The sequence below is a fragment of the Melospiza georgiana genome, chromosome 4 (assembly GCF_028018845.1).
Source record: "Melospiza georgiana isolate bMelGeo1 chromosome 4, bMelGeo1.pri, whole genome shotgun sequence".
Classification (NCBI taxonomy): domain Eukaryota; kingdom Metazoa; phylum Chordata; class Aves; order Passeriformes; family Passerellidae; genus Melospiza; species Melospiza georgiana.
Window position 1 is genome coordinate 21,818,782 of NC_080433.1, and position 21,221 is coordinate 21,840,002.

At 41.0% G+C, this 21,221-nt stretch overlaps 2 protein-coding genes across 2 annotated transcripts in view; one reads left to right on the forward strand and one right to left on the reverse strand.

The window, feature by feature from the left end:
• Positions 1-1,647: 1,647 nt before the first annotated feature.
• LOC131083201 (spexin prohormone 1-like) lies at positions 1,648-5,999 on the forward strand. Its single transcript, XM_058023619.1, has 6 exons — positions 1,648-1,729; positions 2,612-2,692; positions 2,829-2,886; positions 3,778-3,840; positions 4,480-4,563; positions 5,941-5,999. The coding sequence occupies exons 1-6, from the start codon at positions 1,724-1,726 to the stop codon at positions 5,997-5,999; spliced, it is 351 nt and encodes a 116-aa protein (XP_057879602.1). The 5' UTR covers positions 1,648-1,723.
• Positions 6,000-9,747: 3,748 nt separating this feature from the next.
• Positions 9,748-21,221, reverse strand: part of GYS2 (glycogen synthase 2) — a 39,983-nt gene continuing 28,509 nt past the window's right edge. The window contains exons 9-16 of the mRNA XM_058022767.1: positions 19,967-20,026; positions 19,248-19,326; positions 18,608-18,721; positions 16,136-16,262; positions 14,764-14,859; positions 12,828-12,991; positions 11,608-11,688; positions 9,748-9,969 (exon numbers count right to left, since the gene is read on the reverse strand). Of these exons, the coding sequence (XP_057878750.1) occupies positions 9,748-9,969; positions 11,608-11,688; positions 12,828-12,991; positions 14,764-14,859; positions 16,136-16,262; positions 18,608-18,721; positions 19,248-19,326; positions 19,967-20,026 (943 nt within the window). The remainder of the gene's footprint in view (positions 9,970-11,607; positions 11,689-12,827; positions 12,992-14,763; positions 14,860-16,135; positions 16,263-18,607; positions 18,722-19,247; positions 19,327-19,966; positions 20,027-21,221) is intronic.

Sequence of the window (21,221 nt, forward strand, 5' to 3'; positions counted from 1 at the left end):
TCATACTACACACTGCCATCCCCAATGGCAAGGGGTTAATTTTCACAGGCTCAGCTGAAAGTTTGATTCCAGCCCCGTGGTCTGTGGATAACAGGAAGGTCTGAAGTCACTCCAGAAGGCAATAGGGGAGTGGCTTTACCTTTTCCAAGCCTCTGCATGCTAAATGTCTCCTGGATGAAATGCACAGTCCCCTTCTAAGGCCAGGGGTTAAGCATCGTCAAGAAATGTCTCTGATCTGTCAGAGCACAGGGAAAAGAAACCTCACAAGTGAAGTAGATGCAAGCAGAATCCCTTCTGCTAGGATGCATCAGGGCATGGCCTTTTAAAAAGGGTAACAGCAGCTCCCAGCCACCACAGGAGCTGCTTGAGACCAAAACCTGAACTTCCCCCTGGTTTCTTGCCTCTACACCAGCACGAGCTGCAGCTGATGGCAGTGCTGTATATTCAGTGAGCAATTCTGGTGGCATGGGCAGGGAACAGAGTGATACCCCCCAAAAGATGGACAGCATTTGCACCTTCACTTAATAATGTGCTTTGAAGCAGTGTTCACAGACACACAGGGAGGAGTTCACAGTGAGCAGCAGCACTGCCTGTCTGCACACTCCTCCTTCAACTCCACATCCATGAGCCAGTGTTTGTCACACGCATGGCCTAACCTGGATTTTTGTCACACCATGGGCTGGCCCTGTTCCTGAGGCTGCTGCAGTAAACTTTCCATTGGCCAATCTTCCAATCAGCAAATTTCTACCTCCTTGTTTTCTTTGCTTCTCCTTCTGCTTCCATCAAGTTTACAAAGGAAAAAGTACAGGAGGAGAGATGAAAACCCTGGCTACAGAGCAAGCAAGGCCAGGCATCCAGTGTGATTAACTCTTTGCCCGAGGACCAAAGCAACTCTGCATGACTGCAATGAGCCCAACAATCATCCAGAAGTAGCTCATGGAAATTACTTCCCTGATCCCTGCCTTTTTTCTGTTCACTGCTCCACTGTTTAACCTATTCAAGCCCATGAGCTGGACTTTTACTCCAGCCAATCCATGGGACAGAAAAGCATTTCTGACTATTAGGACTTCAGGATTTATAGGGTAATTTGGGTCTTTTTTGTTGTTGCTGTTGTCAAGCTTTATACTTTTATTTGTGTGCAAGAAAACTAGATGCAAAAGATCATCAAAGAATCAAACCATAGACTACATCCTCTGCATGTATGCAAGGAATAACTTCAGGCTAGTGACACTGGGTAAGTCACTTCTCTCTTGAGGCTGGGGAGTAATTTACCAGCTTTTCCAGCTCCCACAATGGATGCTAATCTGATCTATTGTAGATTATCCTGGGTAAACTCTCAGCATCCATATTAATACCCACTCTGGCTGTGATTATTGATCATCCAGCAGGAAGGTGAGCGGTGCAAACGCTCAGGGCTGGTGCTGATGTATTCAGGAGGTGTTCACCTGTTTAATGGGGTGCATCTCCAAGTGCATCCATCCTTCAATCATTTCAATCAGGACTTCCTGCAAGGCTGCAGGTTTCCCTCAGGAGTCATCAGACCTTCTGCTTCTCCATCTACAGGGCTGACAAGAGATCCCTTCAGACTCCTCCACCCCGCCACAGAAGGGGAGGGCATCTCCACTCTGAAGATTTAAAAAGGGACCCCTGGCCATGTAGGAAGGAGATCTTGTGACACATCATCCCAAGGAAAGAGGACTGAAGGTTTGTCACCGAGATAAGTATGAAGGTAAGTGAGAATTTTTTGGTCTGTAGCAAACATTTAGTTTGCAATTAATGCTTTCTTTTTCATGTGAGTGCAATATTTAGGAACTGCAGGGGGACTTAAGAAATTTTCCTTAAAATTAACCCAAAATAAATACACACATAGATATATTATATGTATTTTAAACAACTGTATTAAAAATACACCAATAGTACAACCTCTCAAACCCAGGATGAAACAAACAGTTAGATTCTCTGGTGCCCATCACTATTACCAATACATGAATAACAACATGGTCTGTGTGAACAAGCAGAGGTGCAACTTGTGCACAGAGGATTCATGCTCAGTGCTTACATTTGCATGTGCTGCATCAGTGAACAACCTCCAAGAATAAAATAAACCTGTCTTGTGACTTGTTTTAATCATGGTTGATATTGATAGGATGCTAAATTTAAAACATTTTTTTCCTTTTTTTTTTAACCTGGGGAAGTAGATATTTTGTTTCTTGGTTGGTTTGTTTGTTTGGAATGACAAGCCCCCTACATTTGTTTGTTGTCTATGGTTTGGTAAAATCAAGGTAGATTTTATAGCATCTTTACCCATTAGTTTGTACATTATCCTCATTTCTGGAGGATCTGATGTCCTTGTAAATAGGACCACAAAAGGTACTTGCCTTGATCGTAGCTCTCACCAGGATGGAATAGATTTGAGTAAAAAGAATAAAGTTCAATTTAAGGTTAATCCTCTGATCAGATCAGGGTGCACTGAAACCCCCCCTGAGCAAGAGGAGGTTTGGCAGCAAGACAGGGACAAGGCAGCAGCTGGGAACAATTTAGATGTGAAGCTGGGAGGATGTGCAGATGTGAAAGACTCCTCCTGCACCCTGTGGCTCTCTGTTGTGCACAGGGGCTGCAGAAACCCCCAGTGTCTGCCCTGGCACTGCTCCTGGCCGCGTCCCTCATCACCTTCTCCTGGAGCGCCCCTCAGGTGAGCCCAGCATGGAGATCATGAAGCCAGAGCTTGGTGCCATTAAGTATTTGCATTAATTAGCAGTGGCATGGGATGTTGACATGTCTATTTTCCCTCTTTTTTTTTAATTTTTTTTTTTTAATTTGGCATAAAGGCTCATTTCCAAAGGAGAAACTGGACTCCTCAGGCCATGCTCTATTTGAAGGGTGCACGTAAGTCTCGAGCTCTTTTCATTATGAGGAGATAATTTTCCCCACCCCAGATTATTCCTTGGTTCCACACAAGCAGGAGATGCTGAGGATGCTGTGGGGGTGGAAGTTTTGAGGCTTGCAGGGAGGATGTGCTAATTGCATGGTGCTAATTATGTCATGGTCACACCTTTGGTCCCTGTACAGGCCATTCACTTCCCAAATGGACTCAATGCCCCTTGTGGGTCCTTCCCATCAGAATATCCTCAGATTTTGTACTTAGTTAGAGATGTCCTTTGATCCAAATAATCAAATATAACAGAAATATTAATATGAAAAATTGTATTCTGAATTGTTGATTTAAAATTAAAAGATATCAGGGAGGGCAGGTATAAAGACGGGAAGAAAAAAAGCTCCCTGTAAATTGGAGAAAAGAAAAAGAAGGTCATAATCCTGAGTGAAATGCAAAAGGGAGACAATATAAATAACTGCAAAATAAAATAAATATAAGCTCCAAACAACTGTAAAGATAACTGAAAGTTTTAGTGACATTAATACAATTATTTCTATTAATAAAAGTGAAGATTTTGGCCCTTTTTGTTATTTTTAAAAAATTCTTCCAACGGAATAATGCATTGTGTTACTTCCCTAGTGAGGTTTTTCTCATTCTTATTGATGCACAGGAAGCAGTGTGATTTTATTTTGTTAGTTTGGGATTTGGGATGGTTTTTTGTTTGTTTGTTTGTTTGTTTTTTTAATAAAAATACAATTTAAAAGCCAATATTTCATAGTCCAGCAAAGAGATTGAAGGTTCTTGACCATATACAAAATTGAAAAGAGTCCTTTAGGGACTATGAAGTAGGAATTACAACAATTTTGGGGGCTGTTTTCACCCTTGTCTCACTGCTTTTGTAGAGGGACGTCGCTTCATCGCAGATGAGAGCCAGAGGAAGGACCTGTATGACAGAGTGCAGCTGGGTGAGTCCATCAGCACGGGGCTGTGGAGCCCACCCACCTCCCCAGCTTATGGGAGAAATCCCTGGAAAGGGAAGGGGATCTGTTTTCCTGGAATCTCAGCCAAGGAAACAACTAAACCCCCTTTTTTCAGTGCCTTCATTCCAGCCAGCACATGACAAAGGCTGACTTCCCTCTCCGGTGCACCTGTGTGATTTCATTTACATAATTTCCAGACTGACCTGGCTGCTAAGTGGGATTTTCATCAGTGCTTTTGACTTTCTTTTTGCACTGGAAAAAAAAAATCAAATCAAGCTATTAATTGTGCTGAAGCAACAAATGACAGAAGCAGATGTCATCAATCTACACTAGGCAAGGTTTCTGGAGGGAACAGGATGTTGTTAAAAAGTTAGGAACCTACAAAAAAGGAAAATGTTCTTTTTACCTTCCAAGGGATTTTGAAATAACCTCCCTTTTAAAAAGATTGCTAATCTCTCGTGTTAATTATCAGGCTGGTTTTGAGCAGACAATGCTGTAGAATGAAGGAGACAATATCTTCTTGTCTTTGACTCTCTAGTATAGAAATAATAAAAAAGCAAAGAACAAAGTAAAGAAATGTCATAAGACACTAACAAACCATGCATCTCTGATTTTTCATTCTAGAAACACGCAGCCATAACACAAATCCTTTATCCCTTTCTGAAGCTGCTGTGCTGTTCCTTACTTCCTTACAGAAAGCACAGGAAGGTAAATGCATGTTTTGTCTTACTCTGACTTTTTAAAAGTGGTTTTTCAGTATTTCATTTACTAGCAAATTGATCGAGAAGGTCTGTTTTGAACTGAGATATTGTTCAACAGAGAGCCCTGTATTGGAGTGCACATTTACACAGATTACAACATGAGCCACATAATGATAGCAGGTAAATATTTGTGTATTCTGCTTTTAATTTTCTGTTTGGATGTTTTACTGGTTTGGATTCAAGAGAATGGCTGTTTTTCAATTGGATTTTTCACCCCAAACCTTTTCTGGGGTAACTTTTTCTATAGCATACTGTTTGCTTGTGAAAATTTTATTCCCTCACTGGATTTGGTGCAAAGGTTTAAAAGAATCCATAAGAACCCCAGGAGAGGAGCTGCTGGTTTCACATCACCAGGCTGAGACCCTAAACCTTTGCTCTCCACGTCCTCTGCCCTTAAATCCCTCACCTCTTCAGCTACCACAGACTTTTTTCTTTTTTTGGGAAATGGAGATGGGGCTCTGTGCTCAGGCCTCTCTTCCCTGCCCTGGTAGAACTCTGAACAAAAACCAAAAAACAAAAAAAACCCCAACCAAACAAAAACCAATCAAACAAAAATCCCACACAAACAAAACAAAAATCCAAACCAAACCAAACCAAAACAAAAAAAAAAACAAACAAAAAAAACCCCACCACAAACAAAAAACCAACCAACCAAACAAACAAACAAAAAAATCAGTGGCATTTTGGAGTGAGAAAAAGGCAGAATAAAAAAATGAGCACAGTGCTTTGGACAAAATATGTGAGCACTTCTAAAGTTAAACCAGTGAAAGTGCCATTTACATGCCCACAAAAGCCTCTGCTGAAGGTGGATTTTTCCAAATTTTAGTGGTATTTTCCAGCCTGTTGTTGCTATAGCAGGGGAGATGGACAGCAACAGAGAAAAAAGGGTGAAATATCTGAGAGAGATAAGCAGAACTGGCAGCTTGTTTGAAAAAAAACTAGGTGGAGTAACATTTCCATCTGTATGGTAGGAAATAACCAGTCAAACCTGGGTAAGCCATGCACTTTCAGATCAGCTGACTGAGAGCAATGCACAAATGAAGAACAAATCTATTATTTTCTTCAGCATGATTTTTTTTTTGCCATGTGCTAACTTACCCCTCTGGACACAGTTTGTAGTTTTCTTCTTCAGCAAACAGAAAAATTCCTACATTTAAAAATTAGAGAATACATGACTGTTTTTAGAGGTGCTCCCTCTGTCTCAGCTGAGCAGTCACACTGCACTGAATCTGTGCCTAAGGCACATCTGAAAGCTCAAAACTGTGTCTGGTTGAACTTTCCTTCATCTACAACTTACTTCTCCCCATTGTGTTTTGTCTTGTAGTGGAAGAAGAAAACAGTGAACACCCTGGCTACCTGACAGACAGTCTATTAAATTGGTGAAATTATTTCAAATGCCTTTAACATTTGTACAGCTTTGAACCTGAAAGCATAACTTGTGTAAGTAAAGTGTTTCATCAATTCTCACTGAAGTTCCCAAAGGGTGAGGTGTTTTCACATTGCAAAATTTTGCATGCAAAGGGATTAAAAGGTACTAGTTCAGATAAGGAAAGCATCTGTAAAGTTTCTGCTTTCTTTAAAGCACTTTGTATGTCTCATCTGAAATTTAAAATACACGCCATCAGCTCACCTGAAAAGATAATTAAAACTGTCTCTTTGGACAACTTCATTAAGAAGTTTTTCAATTGTCATTGGGAAACCTTTTACCACCTTCCACTCAGCTGAATAGTGAAGCTTTTTGAACCCTGATAAAGACAGATTCCACTACTACTTCACTGATGGCCCTGTAGGCTGCTGATGGTCAATAAATTCAGTGAGATATAAAAACATTCCAGCTGTCTGTGACTGCAAAACTGGTGATTTGTTTTTCTTTTCAATTTTTATTTGGCAGGTATCAGTCAGCACAGAGAATAGGCAGCAGCACTTATTGCCCCAGTCCACTCCTGCAGAAATACTCTGAAAAATCCTACTGAGCAAGTCCCAGCACATAAAGACAGTTTGGGGACAGGTCTTGCATTATCAAGGCCTCATTAAAGACTGCTTTGTGATTGTATTTTTTGTTCTTTCTTTCTGAGTTGCAGAACTGGAATTATGCATAAATCTGTTAATTATCATTCTTGCTGATAAGGATGTATTATTTATGTAGTTCTGTGGTCTCACGGGAAAGCCCTCTGTAGTTCTGATGTAATTAAAGAGTAGCCACATGATTTCTGTGTCCAAGCAACTGTTTTATTTTTTTAACCTTCTAGTCAAGCTCTTCATCTTTTAATGTTAAATTCTCCTGATCTTTCTCATAATACTGCTGATTTACTCACACTAACTATGGTGCTGCTTTACCTCAACACAAAGACACACAGCTGAAGGAATAGAGGAATTTATTTGTTTCGTGGGGTTAGAGGCACTTTCAGTCATTGTTTATAATCTGCATCACTCCACTGATGAGATGGTGGAAGCTAAGTGTCCTGTTTTGTTCATTTTTAAGCACTGATATATCTTCCAATGGCAGTGTTTGTTGTATGACAGAACATTCATTATGAACTTCACCTCAAGACCAATGGTATCCATTTGAATTCTTTCATTATTTTAGATGCCCTTTGTTTCCAGCATATTTGGAATATCTCAGGTGCATCTAAGTGATTTTCCAGCATGTTTTACAGGATCTGTGCTCAGACAAAAAGTAGCATGGAATCGGAGAACATAATCCTAGAAAGGCCTAGTTTGGAAGGGACCTAAAAGATCATCCAGTTCCAAATGCTGGGACCTTCCACTAGAAAAGTGAGAAGTAGAGGAGTTATCATCCTTTGGTTTATCAGTGTCCTGAAATTTATATTCTTCTGCCTGTCCCAGTGATACAGAAGCTGCACCCACCCTATTCCCAGCTGACTGATTTTATGTGTGCTCCTGATAACAATTCTTCACAAATATAATCAGAGTAGACTTTCTGCCTTGCTGGTGAGCTGTTTGTGAAACCCCAGTGATTTCCATCTGGAAGACAATCCCTTATGTAACAGATAGCTGCTACCAAGTTTGTCAGGTGTTGGGAATGTGTGGCACTTAATTTAGGCAATCTGTTGCTGTGGCTGGAGGAGAAGCTGTTCCTCCAATGCTACAAATTCAACATACAGAAGTGTTTAGCTATAGATAAATTGCCTCGTTACTAATCCTGGAATCAAGGCAGAGCTAACACGAATCCAAGGCGTGGGGCAGAGGTCGCTTTGGCCACTGCAGGACCTGAATCTGAGAATTCAGATTGGTCCTACCTCAAATCTGAGCACTTTCTAACACCAGGAGGGTGCTCAAAGCATGTGAGTGTGCTGAAACACACACAGCCTTCCTGCTCTACAGCAGAGCTTAGAAATACAAGCAATAAGTACAGATTTCTCAATTTTTTTATGAAAACATCAACTTTCAGTCAATATGCCCTTCATAAGTTCTTTCTTTGGGACTCTCAGCCATTACATTTTTTGACTCTCTAAGGGAACTCTGATGAGGAGCACATTGTGGAAGAAACACAAAATGCAGTTGAAAGAAAAGATTTGCAGTATCTTTGCTTTCACCACTTTTATATAAAAAATTACTTAGTGTTGAATTACCTTTTTTAAATGGCTAAAGAAATAGTGACTCCTTTAAATTTCAAATAAGTTTTCACCATAAAAACTGGAACCTGACTCATGAGAATATTCTTTCAAGTATCCAAATCAGCTCAAGATTATAAGTCCAGATTTAAAATGGATTTTAGGTGGTCAAAAATACAAATAAGCACATTGTCACTTAGAATAAAAGTGGCCTATAGTCAGAACCATATCATCAAGCATTGGTTAAGTGTTTGAAAAGTAGGAGCCTAACCAAAGCTGGGCATCCAGGCTCCCCCTGGGATTGACAGGAAAGATAAAAATCTCCAAAGCTTACATTGTCCCACCTGCTGAAGAACAGGCTGCATAAAGTTCTGGAAATGTCTTTTCTTGAGCAGCATGAGAAATTTTTGATGCACAAACTTGAAAAACAAGAGATTGATCTCTAACCTCCTCACAACAAGATGTGCTTCTGAAGAGCCCTTTCAGGCACTCTCTGCATCTCTAGGAGCTGAAATGCTTCTAAAAGTTTTCTGCAAGGCAAATGAAATGTTTAGCTCTTGTTGTGAGGATCAGTTATCTCCCAAGAACTTTGAAGTCTCAAGTGCTTTTCAAAATTGTATCTTGAAGTTTTTTGGCATTATTTGTTAGGATTAGGTCTCTTCTGGAAGAAGTGAAATAGAGCATGAACTAATGGAAATTACTGATCCTTGAATGTTGTCACACTGTGTGGCTTCTTGTCTGCAGGGGAAGGTGACACTTAAGGAAATTTTGTCATTCCCCTTAGCCAAGTTACATTAATTTCCTCCCAAATCAGTTTGTTAACAAACCTAGAATCTACAACAAGATGAAAATAAAAGAGACATACCAGAGGAATCAGAAAATAAATGGTCTGCTGTTTATTGTGGGTCTAAATGACGTCAGAAAGATGACTTCATTTGTCTCTAAAATTCAAATGCCCACTGCATAAGACATTATATTGTTCCACAGGAAGTATGTTTTACCACTGGATTAAGACACTTCTGTTTGCTGTAAAAAAATGTTATGTAAGCTTACAATAAACAGCATCAGGAAAAAGAAAGACCATTTTCTTTTCAGTGTATCTTTTTAAACTCTTCCAATATTTCTCCAGTGTAACACTCTTTTTTTCCCTCTAATTTTTTGAGCTCTGGTTTAAAGTTCATGTTAGTTTAGGAGGGGAAAAGGGGAAACATAAATGAAGCAGAAATTCCTTTGGGATACCCAAAATGTAGCTATTTGTCTAGACTATGATTAATACAGTTGATTCCACAGACAAAGGTATGATTTGCAGTTTGTATAAGCTCCTGAGGGTATTGTCTCATCCTCTAGTTTTATTAAGCCTGAAAAATCTCTTCTACCTCAAAGGGGCACAGAAAAATTGTCATTTAAACTACTTGCAAGGTGAAATAATATTAGGCTTTCCAAAAGTGTAGCTCAAGTAACATTTAAAGTTCCCCTAATTACATCACACTGTCCTTAACGCAAAGCTTGCCAAGCCTACAGGAGAAACTGTTGAGTGGATAGGGAGAGCAACCAGTTCAGTTCCTGTATTCTCCATGCTGCTTCTTCTTTCCTTGTGGCAAGGCTCCAAGGGAAAAGGGGGACTTGATGTTCTGCCTATCCCTTTCAGCTTCCTCATCCTCATCGTATCTCTCATCCTCATCTTCGTCCTCGGCTTCGCTGTGGTGAGGGCTGGAATGCTGGGAGACAGAGGGCGATGGCGGCACCGATGAAGGCCTGGGGAACCTGAAACCTTCGGTCTGCCAGGGACAGAAGCAAGGGGAATGTGTCAGCTGAGCTCCTCCATTGGTTTTATACAGCAATTTAAGGTTATAAGTTATAAATAAGGTTATACCTTATTTAAAGTTAAGGCTATCATCACTTCAGAGGAAGCCAGTGGAAGTCATATGTAAGCTAGACCTGCCCTGCAATCTAAAATTAAGTTTCCCTCAACCCAGATCCTCCTCAGTCCTCCTCTGCCAGTACATACACACTTGTATGACAGAGATGTTTACCCTGTGCCATAAACAACATCCTGCCCTTCCAGCACTGCTTTTTGCAAAACATGGCTATCTTTACTGAGCCTCAAAACAATCAGCATAGGACAAAATCCTTCTGTACTCTGTAGTCAGAATATGCTTACTGAAATTCAGGTTTCAATCTAAACATTCAAAATGGTTTTCTAGTTATAATGTCAGCATCTGCAAAACCAGCAAAGGGGTTTGGTCTGAACCTCCTCTCCTTACTAAAAAAATCAAGAGTTGCTCTTTGAGGTTTGGTTCCAAGTAACATTGTTCTGAGCAGCCTCTCTTCTCAAATTGGTGCTAATCTGGACTAGGCAAGAACTGTTTGAAGGTGTGCCTTTAAAGTGACCCCTTGTAGCTCCAGCCAACATAGCATGTTCAGAAGAAGGCAATACCTTGCCTTGCTTTCCCAAGAACATCCTTTCCCAACTCCCCTCTATTTGGTTGGTGCAGAACATCTCCATGGCATTTAGCAGAAGCAAAAAGGAGAAGCAGCCACTCTTCCAAGAGGAATTTTAAGGGCCAGTTCCTCAGCTGGTGCAAAGTGTCATGGTCCTATCCAGCTCAGTCTAAATCATCTGAAGACGTGTTCCTGTGTCCCACCTGGTAACCCCTGTGTTTGGATCTGACACCAGTATGTTGTGGTTTAACCCCAGTCAGCCCCACATGGCCTCAGTGCACTCCCTCCTGGAGAGGCCAAGGAGGGAATCAAAAGGGGAAAGTGGGCAAGCTCATGGGTTACATTAAGACAGTTTAGTAGGGAAAGCAAAAGCTGTGCACACAAGCAAAGCAAATCCAGGAACTCATTCCCCACTTCCCATGGGCAAGGAGGTGTTCAGCCATCCCCAGAAAAGCAGGGCCCCATCACAGGTAACAGTGACTTGAAAAGACAAATGGCAGCACTCTGAACATCCCCCTTTCCTCCTTCTTCCCCCAGCTTTATATAGTGGGCATGATGCCATAAGGTGTGCAGTGTCCCTTTGGCCATTAAGGGTCAGCTGTCCCAGCTGTGTCCCCTCCCAACTCCCTCTCTACCCCCAGCCCATCACTGACAGGGTGGGTGAGGAGCAGAAAAGTTCCCGGCTCTGTTCAAACCCTGCTCAGCAAGAACTAAACCATCCCTGTGCTACCAGCACTGCTTTCAGCACAAATGCAAAACACAGCCCAGCTACTGGGAGAGAAATTGACTATGTCCCAGCCCAAAACAGCATACTCCTGACTGGAGACTAGGTCTATAACTTGTTAAGCTTCTAAGTAGGAGTTCCTAATTCTCTTTATTTAACCCAAACTTGTTACATCTCTTCTCCCTCACACTCTTCCTCTCTCTCCTTGTAAAGCAGGCAAAATGAACTCATCTCCAAAAGCAGACTTTACCTTTGGTGGAGCACTTGGTTCCATCTCAAATTTATCTGGGAATGTTCTGCTGAGGGCCAAGTGTCGGGCATGCATGTAATACTGCAACACAACAGAGAAGCCATTACAAGCCATAGAAATCTTGGGTAGACTTAAGCAAGGGGGGAAAGGAACATAAAATGAGTTATTTTCTAAAAGATGGTGCTGAACAAACGCTAAACATGTTTTCAGATAAGCAGAATCCAGCTGATATCACTGCTTGTACTGTGAAATGATGAGCCATTCTTGACAGATTCACACCAAAGAGGTCTGGAGCAGAAGCTGAATAAGGTGTCTGTAAGATGTATTAAAATGGAAACTAGGACTTGTCTTGGTCAGTGTAGCTCCTATTGAGTGACAGGTATTCTTCATCCCTCAGGAAAGAATTGTGGGGTTTTTTAAACAAGGAAAATTTACATTTTTAAGTGTGCATATGTATTACACATAAGTTTTAGGCTCATTCAAAGTCACTTTGGACTGCACTGAAGCATGTGTAATAGCAACAGAGAAGTGACATTTATGAGTTCACTGATGCCTGGTATTTAAGAATTTGACAAAAATATTTTTAGATCCACTGTATTCCTGAGTTTGCAGCACATGCACGGAAAAAATAGCTCGTTATGTCTTATGCAGTGTTGGGAACCATATAAATACTAAGGTTCACACACAGGTATCAGAGCAGGAAAAGGTTCAAAACAGTTACAAAACTCATATATGTGCATCCACTTTTTTAGTCCTGCAGAATTGAAAACAATATTTCACTACTGTCTTCTGAATAGGTGGTACTGTAGTGCCCTGTGTCAAATTAAAAACACTATTTTGCATTTAAAGTACAGAGGTACTTGAGGAGTGTTGAGGAGCCATAGAGCCCAGCAACATTTCATGGAGGATGGGAAAGATTTTTGAAAGTGTCCAGATGACTTAGGAACACAAATCCACCTTAGTGTAGGTGTTGCCAACACCGTCAGATTTTTACATTGTGTTTAGCACCAGCAAGAGCTCGGTGGTGTGACTGGATTCTGCTCTAACCTGTTCAGTCTCTCCTTGCCACTGGAGCATGGAAGGAAATGTGCAGGCTTTGCCTTTATCCCCTTGGAGAGGGGAATTTCAGCACGGGGCTGTGTGCTCGCACTGCAGCACCGTGTTGAGGGCTCTGGCCAGGCCTACAAGCCTGGAGTTTTTACTGCCTCTTTCTCACACACCCTGCCCAGGTACTTCCAGTCCAGGAGGTCGGAGAGGCGCTCGGTGCGGTTCCTCTGGATGATCCTCTGGCGCCGGTTCTGCTGGCAGAACCCGTACAGGAACTGGGTCAGCTGGTTGCACGACTCGTCCGGCGAGCGGAACCTCCTGTCCACGATGTAGATCCCTGAGGGACACCAGGGAGGCCGAGGTGAGTGGGACTGAAGATGGGATCTGACCTCCTACACCTCCCATCTACCTTCTGTCAGCTATCAAATGTTACATGCAGTATATTCTTTTTAATGTTAAAAGGCAGCTACAACTGGAACATTTGTTACCATTCTGATGAAATGGAGAGATGCAGAGAAATATGCTGGTTTTTTTTTTTAATTTAATTTTTTCTACTTTTCAGGCTGAAATTCAGCAAATTCTTCAAAACTCAGAGGCTTTGTTGATGATGTCCAAAAGGGTTCGAGCTTCTGGATAAAGATATATAATTTTTATTTCCCATAATTTTAAAAATACTGACTTCTTAAGGAAAACATAATCCATCTAGTGCTTTCCTAGCTTGCTGTAGAATTCACAAGTGTGGATGGCCAGAATCAGGCTGTAGGAGAGAGGCTGTCTTTTCTGTAGAAATACAAGTGTTTCCATGGAGACAGCTAACTCACATACATCATTCAACAGACAATTCTGGCAGAGAGAGGGCAGAGGTAAACTTTGCCTCTACATTGTTGAGATTAATACTTTATTTTTGCCACCCTCCTTAAACCAGAGTGTTGGCAAGAAGAGGGTGCCAGACCTTGCAGCTCTCTCAATGGACATGAGAGATGCAAAACTACCTTAATGAAGTGCTTGGGACCAGCACAGTAATTTATACAACTCACACCTATGTTTTGGCAGAGAAGAGCAGGTGACCTGTGTTCTGTGGTCTCTCTGAAAGGTCCCAAAGACGTGTTCACCCAGGCAGGTTATCTAGATTTTGTACCTGGCTCTAACCCTTGCCTCTAGGTCAGGCAAAGGTGGCACCAGTGTGGGGCTGTCACTGCCTGATTGTGGAAACAAGCCCAAGTACTTGCAAAGAGGCCCTGGTTTGGGAATGTGCTCAATATTCATAGAACCACAGAATTACAGAATGGGTCAGCTTGGAAGGGACCTTAAAGATCATCAAGTTCCAAACCCTGCCATGGGCAGGGACATCTGCCACTATCCCAGGTTGCTCAGAGCTATATTTTGCCTGATCTTGGACACTTCCAGAGATGGGGCTTCCAGTCAGCCCTGGCTAAGCAAGGAGGAAAGGACAGGGAGGGCTGTGCCTTTGCTCTGTACCTTGGGGAGGCCACAGCTTTAGTGACAACTGCACCAGTTGGAAAACAGGGGAAAACAACCCTAAAAGGAGGAGCTACTGAGGCAGAGGATGACTCAAGAGGCAGAATCATCCTGACATACCAGGCATTGGCACTCCAGTTATGAACCTGAGCAGATCACTATTTATTTGAAGTAGATTCCTTGTATTTCCATGGCTTTATTTTTTTTAAGTGTACATGGTAATTTAATGTTTGTTTGGGGAGGGTCATGTCGCTGGTCTTGAATCCCACACTATTAAGAGAAGCAGACTTTCCCAGCTTCTTTGGAAGGCTTAGACCATTATAACCAGAGGCACTAAAGGGAAATGCTGGGAGACTCCAGACTGATATGAGCAGTGATGAATTTGGAAGAATATGGAAAACAAAAGATTAAAGGGAGACCGAAAAAAAATAACCCATAAAGGGTCTGGATAAATATGAAAGCTGAAATCACTTGTTCAACTTAACAAGATATTCAGAGCTCTGAATATATTCCCCTAATGCATTTCCTTGTCCTAGAGAAACACAAATTTGAGGGGTAACAGCATGCTTGCTGTGCTTTTTGCTTTCCTAACTCAGAGGTGATATTTTGATATGCTGTTAAAGTTATTACCATAAGCTTCTGGGTCAGCAACATGTTCCTGCATGAAACAGCCAAATCCAGAGAGATTTGTGGTTACACTGGGAATGCCCATCACAGTGCACTCAGCTGCAGAAAGAAACAGGCAAAAAGGGTTTCAGGACAATACACCTGCAGTGGTTTCACCTTTATGAGAAAACAAAAACAAAACAGGCAGACAGAAAGTCCCATAACAATAAAGCTGCTCTGAAAATGTCAAGTGAAAACAATAATAATGTTTTGTTGTGGATTATTGGAAAAAATATAAAAAGAAATTTTAAACACAAAATTCACCCTGTGTTTGCAAACATAAGTTTGTGTTTCAGAGCAGCTAAACTGAAAACTTTCTGGGACTGCAGTTTTTAAACAGAGAACCCCAATATCTGGATTTTAAATTGGAGCCTAATGTACACCTATGTTCATTAGTTGTTCACAACTCTTTACAAAGCTGAATCTCTTAGGGGCAGGAGCATATCAAACTTTGGATTTCGATAGTTTGCCAACAGGTCTCTATAGCAGGAAAAAAAAAACCCTCCAAAATAAAAATCCCATCCCAAAACAACAAACCCCATGATTAACTCAGGACTACATTCACAGCAGATGTGGAGCTAGTTTTATAAAATCAGAATATGTATAGATTTTTTGTAGTTTTTTCTGTCACATCCATGAGTAAGGATAATTGCTTACCCTCCTTAAAACGTTTTTGCCAAGGAGCCTAAGCCTAACCTAAACCAGCATGCAGACTCTAGTCTTACAAAAGTGCAGAGACATCTACATGGCCTTCACTCATATGACAATAAAACTGGTGTCTGTAAAATAGTTTTAGATATACCTTTAAAAATCAGTCTTTGTTTCTGGGAAATACAAATGAGTATTGACAGAGAGAATATTTTAAGTCACAATCTATATGCTCTCTGCATTTTTCGAAATTTCCAGTAAATTCAATGAGATTCAATGAAATACATACCAGCGCATGTATTTCTGTTAAATAATAGCTATGGCATTACATAATTCTCTCAAACTTGCTATTTTCAATTAAATCCACTAAACTATGTCAGCTGGCAGCATCAGATTTCTTTCCCTGCTTTTTAAATATTTACATTCCTGCACACCTTTTTTAAAAATCCTTCAACCAAGAATTAAGTTTTAAAAATTATTTCTTGTTCTAAAGCCATAAAAAAATCAAAAGATTACACATTAGAACAGGAAAGAGTAAACTGCAGGGACAGTTTTGCCAGCAGTAAGACCTTTGCATGGCAGAGGAAACAGAGTTTAAAGAGTTTTTGCAGAACTTCAGAAGGAACTGGCTGCAGCAACAGAATGGGTGCTCATCTTTCTACGCTAGTTAAGGGTACAAAATTCCTACCTGGAGTGTAGCCCCAGGGTTCATAGTATGATGGGAATACACCAAGGTGGCAGCCTCTAACAAACTCCTCATAGTCCAAGGGCAGCAAGGGGCTTGTTGAAGAAAGAAACTCTGGATGTAGGATCACCTGGATATTCAAAACTTATGTTAGAGGTAAAAGAAAACCATCATTGATATATTTCAATTATCAATAAACTTAGGCACCTTTATTCATTCTGGTCTGTTTCTAAGTATCTGGACAACATCTCCTTTGGCCACCCATCTGCTATCTACCCCACTGCTCACACTAAAACACATCCTGCCTGTGTGCACTCTTGTCCTGAAAATAGGACTGATGATGAATCCCCTTTTCACTGGACAGGTATTTAGCTTTACCCTTCTTCACCAAGGGGGCCCACATGCATTGAGAATTAGGCCTAAGGCTGTGGCATTTAGCAAGATTTGGTCTCTTGTACAAAGGTATGGAGGATTTACAAAGGCCTGGAGTGACAGGACAAGGGGGAATGGCTTCACACTCCCAGAGAGCAGGTTAAGATTGGATATCAGGAAGAAATTCTCCCCTGTGAGGGTGGTGAGGCCCTGGCACAGGTTGCCCAGAAAAGCTGTGGCTACCACTGGATCCCTGGAAGTGTCCTAGGCCAGGCTGGATGGAGCTGTGAGCAACCTGGGCTAGTGGAAGGTGTCCCTGCCCATGGCAGGGGGAAGGAGTGAAATTATCTCTAAGGCCCTTCCAACACAAATCATTCTGTGATTTTACTGGGATGTCTCTTTAGGAGGAGGCCTCAGACAGACACAGCACTTCTGAACTTCACAGCATTCCCTGAGATAAAGGAATGTTCACTGTACTCAACAGATCTCCCAAGAATGGGTGGAATTTTGAAAGCAGGCACATTATAGCCCTGTCACCACAAACCTGTGCCTAATTAATCTTGCTGAAAGACACCTCTAAGGACCAAAGTTAATTTATCTGCATGACTCTGCAGGGTTTGGGGTTACTGCCCCACATCTGCTGCTTATTTGAGAAGTGCCTTGTATGTGATGCCCAGTCAGCTTCGGGAGGTTAAAATGTGAGGGAATGGTTTAAACTGCTCTGGGTTTATCTCCCTGCATGAACATACCACAGCCATTATTCCATGCTCAGGATGGGCTTTTATCCCTTCTTAATAAAATTGTCATGCTACTCATTTGAGTAAACAAATGAATGTACTCAACCAGTAAATGGGCTGTAAGCTCATTTTGCAAGCTTACTTGATCCCAGTGATTTCACTGGAATTGCTGAGGGGATTTTTCCCATGCCAGCTGTGTCTGCCTGAATATGTTGTACCTCTCTCAAAATTACTTTCAATTTGAAGTTTACAGAATTTTTAAAAATGGTATTTAGCTCATTAAGTATTAAGCCTGTTCATGGAGGAGGTCATTTTTCAGGGTAAAGACAGATTTCTACAAACTGGACATCTGCTGAGAAGTAGATCATCGTGTCTGCTGTGTTATATCCTATCTGCTCTGTAATGCCTTCAAGCAGTTAATTCTGAGGCATTTTTTACTACATCTGTACACAGTGCATCCTTCTCCCCCACTTTTGTTACATCTTGTGTATTATTACCACATGATGATCCCAGAATTTATTGGAGTTAATGCTCGTATGTTAAGCCAGGAAGAAGCAACTAGGAAGTATAAGAAAATATTTACTCAGGTATAGCCATGGGTTTAAAAAGAAACTGAGAATAATTGATATGTCATTGTTAGAGATACTTTGGATCTGGCTTTAAATAAAAGGTTTGGAAGAGGAAGAATTTGCAATTTTAGGTTCAATTTCGACTAGATAGATGTTGAGATAGTCATAGTTAGAATATCAGAGATTGCCAGGAAAAAAACAACTTCGGCAGACCTGTGAAAGCAGAAGCTGATAATTTCTGTGGTTTGACAAAGTAAACATGGAAATAAGGAAAAGATTTATTTGCACTAATTTAGTTTCAACAGGTGATGTAAACATGAGCATGGCATGAACAGGAATGCTTTCTGCTCAAAGCCCTGGTTAATCTTTTACAGAAAATGCTGAGTATCAGGGTGTTGCTCTTAAGAGATGAATCAATACTCCAGGAATGTCTGTGCTCAAACCTTGGACCTCCAGTTTTAAGCAAGTGAATCTATGTCAAAGTTTTCTATCTGGGTGCAAATGACCCATGGCACTTTCTTGATTTCAGCAGTTAGCAGCTACTCATTCAGTGCAGGAGGCAGCAATGGAAACAGCTCCCTAACCTCAGATTTCTAACTGGAAATTAGCTTGGCTAAACAGCACCTGAGGATCCCTGTGCAGTGACAAGTTGTAATTCCTGAAAAGGGAGGAAGAGAGAAGTACTCTAGCAGTATAATACCACCTATCAAGAATGTAGCTGCACCCCCCAGTGATGCAGACTGAGAATGTTCAGAGAAATCCCATTCTGGGTCTCAAATGAGGCGGCCAGAACGCACCTTCACGCGGTCTGTGCGGTTGTTGAACAGCCCAATGCGCCGGATGGTGTTGAGGATTGGGTCATTGCTGTCATCAATCATGTTGTGGGTGGTCACTGGAGGCAGAGAGTGTCTCTGAGCATAGAAAAGGCAATCCATAAATCAGACAAACTCTTGGCAAACGGTTCTGTTGCCATTTCCTAAGGCTATTGGAAGACAGCGGCAGATTTTTTCATTGATGTAAATAAGCTTAATTTACCTCAAAATAAATTAATTTGTACTAACTTTAAGAAGGGCCCACCATTTAATTTTGAAGATTGTTAGTCAATGCTATATGTCCTTAGCATTTGATTTCACATATTTAATAAAACTGGAAAAATCCAGGCTCAGGAACAACTCCAAGTTTACACTTAGCTCAAAATAAAATAATTAGGAATGCATGTGACTGAAGCAATATCCATGGACTCCCCTAAAGGTCCGTTTGGGTCATACTCTCATTAAAAACAATCAGAGCTGATTTTAAATGTTACTGATAAGAAGTGTATTTGCTGAAAACCTCTCCCAATGCACACATATATTGCTATATGCCATACTCAATCCTTTTACATCATCACATTCATTATTTTGATCAGATGTTTATACAAATAACATATTTTCTGACCTGAGTTGAAAAGATGGCCCTTTTCATAATGCTTATGTCATCTCGGTCAAGAATCTTGTTCAGGTCTGGGATTTCTCCTCTGCAAAGGAAACACACAACCAATTTTACCAAATGATTCACTGTCCTTTTTGTAAAGAAAATGAAGAAATGGCCAAGAAGGTCTGATCTGAAGTTTGCTAATGTCAACATGAACCTTTCCTTTGTTTTCATGGCCTTTCTATATTCCCTATATTCTGTTCTCCCATATACTTGCCGATCTCCTAATTAACTTTTGAAAAAAGAAAGGAAAAGAATTGCTTTCTTCTGTTTTTCGGACACAGCTTGTTTTTATTGCAGTTCCAGTCATCTCACCTGTGCTTTGGGTCATTCACTTCCAACTGTCTTCTGAAACTATACGATTGAATCACTAATACATTATACTTTGGTGCTTTTTTAAGCTGAAGTAGCTAGTTTTTGACAGTGAATAAGCCTTTGTGTTACTTAGACGTCCCTGTGTCTCTTAAGAGTCTTTCCACCACAAGCTGCTGGAACCTTTATTTTTTTTCTCTGTGATTTGCCTGTTAAACAAGTATCCTGTTTATGGTCCCACATCTTCCTACCATGCCTTCCTATGGATGTCAAAATCCCTTACATGAAGAGCAGAAGCACAGAAACAGCACAAGTAAAGCCACCTGAACATGAGGCTCTGCAAGGCAGAGCAAAGCAACTTATTCACTCACTTCAGCAAGGCATTGTAGAGTTTCCTTCCAAACTTTTCTTTCACAGACTGTGCAGTGTCCCTGGAAAGATAAATAAATATACATATAAAACAGGAGAATCCAGGACAAAGACAGCATAAAAGAGATTCCTGCTGCTGGAAATTAAACTGATAGACTGATGGAACCCAGGATGCAGAAGCAGACAGAGGTCTGGTTCTCAAATCTCCTTTCTCCAGCCAGCAGTTGTGCTGATGGATTCCAGCAGAGCTGAGGATTTATCCTACACCTACAGATGAGTGCACTGGGAAAGCCAGGGGCAGGCTTTACTAGGGATTCCTTCTAGCCCTCTTCTCTGATCAGTGGACCACATGTCAGCTGTGAAAAAAAAGAGCATATATATGACCCTAGGTACTGCAACACGATCATTAATAATGGACAGAGAGAGCTCCAGCTTCTCTTGACCTGGAAGAGACATGCAAGATATAAGAATTAAACAAATAGGAGTTTTCAAAGCAAGCTTCCCCCTTCACTTTCTGCCCTTTTTCCCAACTCACAGACTATTGGAAACAAGTGCTATTGGAAACAAGACTTAAAGGTAGTTATCATAGTTTGCAAAACAAAAAAAACTTCCTGAAAAACTCAGGCCAAGTTTTAAGCCAATAATGAGGCCTGTGTCAGACAAATGTTATATTTTAGCTAAGGAAGAACTCCACTGAATTCCTGTTCTGCATGCAAAGAGTAATTTTTATTATTCTGCCCGTGGCAAAAAGTTCTGTCGTCAAAACAGCAACTGTACTCTAAATTTGAATGAATCTACTGATAGTGAAGTTCCACTTCACAGAACTTTTCCTGCCTTTCTGATTGCTAATTATGCTTTAGGCAAAACCAAAACTTGTTAAGTGAAATCTTAAACTTTACCAAGCTGGGAATCCACATACCTGTTTTTAGGTGCCCTTTCCCAGCTCACATAGACACAAGAGTGGACAAGTCAATTTTGGCTGAGTTGGAAAGCAGCCAAATGTTAAGCCACACTGATCCAAACCCCAGCAGGATCGTTCCCACATGAGTATACTTTCATAGATTGCCATGCACAATATCTTAAATTTAACCCAGATGGGATAGACTGCTTTTCCAAAGCAGAGGAAAAGAAGGATTTTATACCCCAAGTCAGCCTTCACATATTAATGTCTAAGTGCTGTATTCCTGTATAAGTGCCAGCCTCTTCTTGCCTTTAATTTCTGTGGCATCCTGAGAATCATTTGATATTATTATGAAA

Coding starts and splice junctions, on each gene's coding strand:
- LOC131083201 (XM_058023619.1), top strand. Junction 2,693..2,828: donor TCTCCTGGAGCGCCCCTCAG/GTGAGCCCAGCA, acceptor TTTGGCATAAAG/GCTCATTTCCAAAGGAGAAA. Junction 3,841..4,479: donor GTATGACAGAGTGCAGCTGG/GTGAGTCCATCA, acceptor TTTTCATTCTAG/AAACACGCAGCCATAACACA.